This window comes from Photinus pyralis, unplaced genomic scaffold (genome assembly GCF_008802855.1).
Source record: "Photinus pyralis isolate 1611_PpyrPB1 unplaced genomic scaffold, Ppyr1.3 Ppyr1.4_LG6, whole genome shotgun sequence".
Lineage (NCBI taxonomy): Eukaryota > Metazoa > Arthropoda > Insecta > Coleoptera > Lampyridae > Photinus > Photinus pyralis.
Genome location: NW_022170663.1, coordinates 41,531,231 through 41,534,016, shown reverse-complemented (window position 1 = coordinate 41,534,016; position 2,786 = coordinate 41,531,231). Strand labels below are relative to the sequence as shown.

Below are 2,786 nucleotides of genomic sequence, written 5' to 3'. Positions count from 1 at the left end.
TGTATCAAGTTACGTAGGGGCGGTAAACCTTCTGTAAGTTACCGAAAGGTCCTTAGAAAATTTAGCATTCTTATACAGCATCTTGTATCACAAGTTTTATTCTTATTCGGTCCGGATCAAAGATTAATACATAACACTTATCGCATGCAATTCCTTGACCTTGCAACTTCTTTCTGTAAGTTTTTGTGCGTATTGCACCATGTCAAGCGACTTTAACAAGTGAATGAGCGAGAGATGAGTGAATGAAAGAGTTGAGATTCCACTTAGTTGGAACAATGGACGCTGGCTAAATCTGGCCTCAAGTTATCCAGTGATCTACTACAACTAGTGTACGGTGTGCTCTCGTTGTGTCCTTTATTTTTGTACTTATCTTTATGTCCTTAAGGGAGACTAAAGTGGTTCGTCCATTTACGCCACAAAACCAATAAAACCAGATGTGAACGCAGTTATACCTCCCTAATGAGACGACACGACGTATGTCCGTCCACTTGGTGGACTGCAACCTACTGTGCCATGGTTGGTTAGTTCGTTTAGGTGTTCGTCGCCAATTTACAATTCCTCTTATTTGTTATTTAATTTATTACTTCGGAGTTTTCGGTCATCTTGTCTCACACTTGCATAACGATCTTCTAGATCAAACTTGTCCTATCTAGGGGCAACATATCAGTAGGTACCACGGATGGCCTCAGTATCTTAGTATGTGCAACATTACTTCATTTTGTTGTCCTATCGCACATAATCGATCTTACATGAATCATACGTGTACTTTATCTTTCCACTTCGCTTCTTACTATAGTTTTCGATAAGATACTAAACAAAGTTTATTAGTATTTACTCTTGCACTTCGAAATGTTCCTTGTCGTTCTGTTGATTTCTAACGCTTTGGGTGTTTCAGGTAAGAGTCTTTTCCTTTTTGATCGATCGTACACTTTTTTTATTAACTCTGGAACAGCGTTGAACTGTTACACGTGCAAAACAACGGAAAATGAAAATGACAAGCGATGCATAACGAATCCAGGAGCTGTAGAGGGGAACGCGATTACAAATTGTAACAAGAACTATTGCACAACGGTTCGCGTTGAATATACTGTAAGTAATTCACGAGTATATCTAATCAGTATTCCTGCCGATACACATTTTTTTGTAGGATCCGAAGGACAGGGTGCAATCTATGAGTCGAGATTGCGTAGACAAACCCATCTACAGCAATCAAGTAATCGAGGACGCTACGTACCGCGTCTACTACACGTCGTGTCGAGCTGATTTGTGCAACGGAGGCACTGGCAAGGATATATCGATCGGTGGTGGAATGATTCACAGTGATGGAGTTGCGGTAGTGCTTTACGTACTAGGACTAGAACAAAGTTCCGGATTGTCAGCCGGTATATCGAATGTAATGCTTTTCTTAGGCATAAACACGTTATTGTTAACACGTTACATTTTATTGTGACACATATATAATGTAAATATTGTTAATAAATATCTTTAATGTATGTGCACCAGGAGTTTTAGGTGCGTTCTGGTCACGGCTTTCATTCCAAATGGAAATTATTGGACCACCAGCTGTGCTCTGCACGGACCAGCTATAGAATCCTTGCTGACTGTTTCTTCGATGTGGGATTAAAAATGATTCTCCGTGCTGTGCACGGACCGGCCACAGAATTCTCGCTATGTGACCGCCCAACGTTTCCCTATTCCTTCTGCTTCCGGTGCAGTCGGTATAAGCGCCATCCCTGCTGCACTATGTACATATACTTTCTTTGTCCGCAGCTTTACTACAACTTGATGTAGGTGATGGCTCGCTCTTAGTTTAATTTTTTCGGTTCTCAGTCTCACGTAATGGACCGATTGGCTGAAGGTTGCACGATATGTTTTGCGACAACGCCTGGCGGAGATTTTGAACTCCGTGGCGCCGTTTTACGAATGCTTCTCTCCCACTATTTACATTTATATTTATAGGTATTGCCGTATTATCTGTTGACGTCATAAACATCTTTATCTTACAAAGACGAATGATTTAAAATACCCACCTCGCGTTTGCATAAGCTTATAGTCATTTAACATCAGTTGCGGTAGACGTACTTTAGCTTGGCTCTCTTTGCTCTTATTTTAGTTACAATGATCCGCTTCATTTAGTTCATCCTGAATATACAGAAATAAAGCAGTATTTACTATCCTATTCTATTTACACTGGAAATGGATTGCATTTCTAACCGCGCCTGTTACGATAAGTATTTCTCACTTCCTTTTGGCTTTCTTACGGTTAAATAAAAAAAACAACTTGGGTTATCAGTAAATGAAGTAATTAATTTCCTTGCAATGCGCAAAATACACACATTCACGATGATAATTGCGTGTCTATTTTTAGATTAAACATTTTTCTACGTTATCGAATGTTTTGTACATACCGCGGCTGATAGACGTATTAGGGCCGGTATTTCCATCTCAGGATAAAGTCAAGTATAAGATATCTTCCAGGTAAACCGACAGTTAGCGTCGCTTCGGGTATTTCGAACCTCGTTTAAATATTATCGGCAGGATAAGTTCTAGATAAAGTTATTGTTATTGTAAGTTATTGGGCAGATTTTCTGCAGTTATCAACATAACCCCAGGATATTGCGTCAAATTTCCAGTAAACTGGTGACGTTTTAAAAATTTGCGAAATTACCAACCGTACCTATACTAAATAGGAAGAAAGAAATTGAAGTATGGAAGTAGAAGTACGCAAATACATACTATGTTTTCTTGAAGGATATAGGTAACCTATTTTAGATTCCAAATGGGTC

The 2,786-nt window shown here is 39.3% G+C and overlaps 1 protein-coding gene across 2 annotated transcripts; it reads left to right on the top strand.

Moving 5' to 3' along the window:
* The first annotated feature begins 498 nt into the window (after positions 1-498).
* LOC116174210 lies at positions 499-1,493 on the top strand. Of its 2 annotated transcripts, none has more exons than XM_031492093.1 (3): positions 499-520; positions 896-1,089; positions 1,148-1,493. In XM_031492093.1, the coding sequence occupies exons 1-3, from the start codon at positions 514-516 to the stop codon at positions 1,448-1,450; spliced, it is 504 nt and encodes a 167-aa protein (XP_031347953.1). In that variant the 5' UTR covers positions 499-513; the 3' UTR covers positions 1,451-1,493. The 2 variants fall into 2 exon arrangements, with proteins under 2 accessions (XP_031347953.1, XP_031347954.1); XM_031492094.1 differs by lacking the exon at positions 499-520 and adding an exon at positions 765-895 and having other exon boundaries at positions 953-1,089.
* Positions 1,494-2,786: the final 1,293 nt, after the last annotated feature.

What these genes read in the sequence shown, in the direction of transcription:
- LOC116174210 (XM_031492093.1), top strand. An exon ending in CGGTTCGCGTTGAATATACT is followed by an intron (nt 1,090 to 1,147) that starts GTAAGTAATTCA and finishes ATTTTTTTGTAG; the next exon opens with GATCCGAAGGACAGGGTGCA.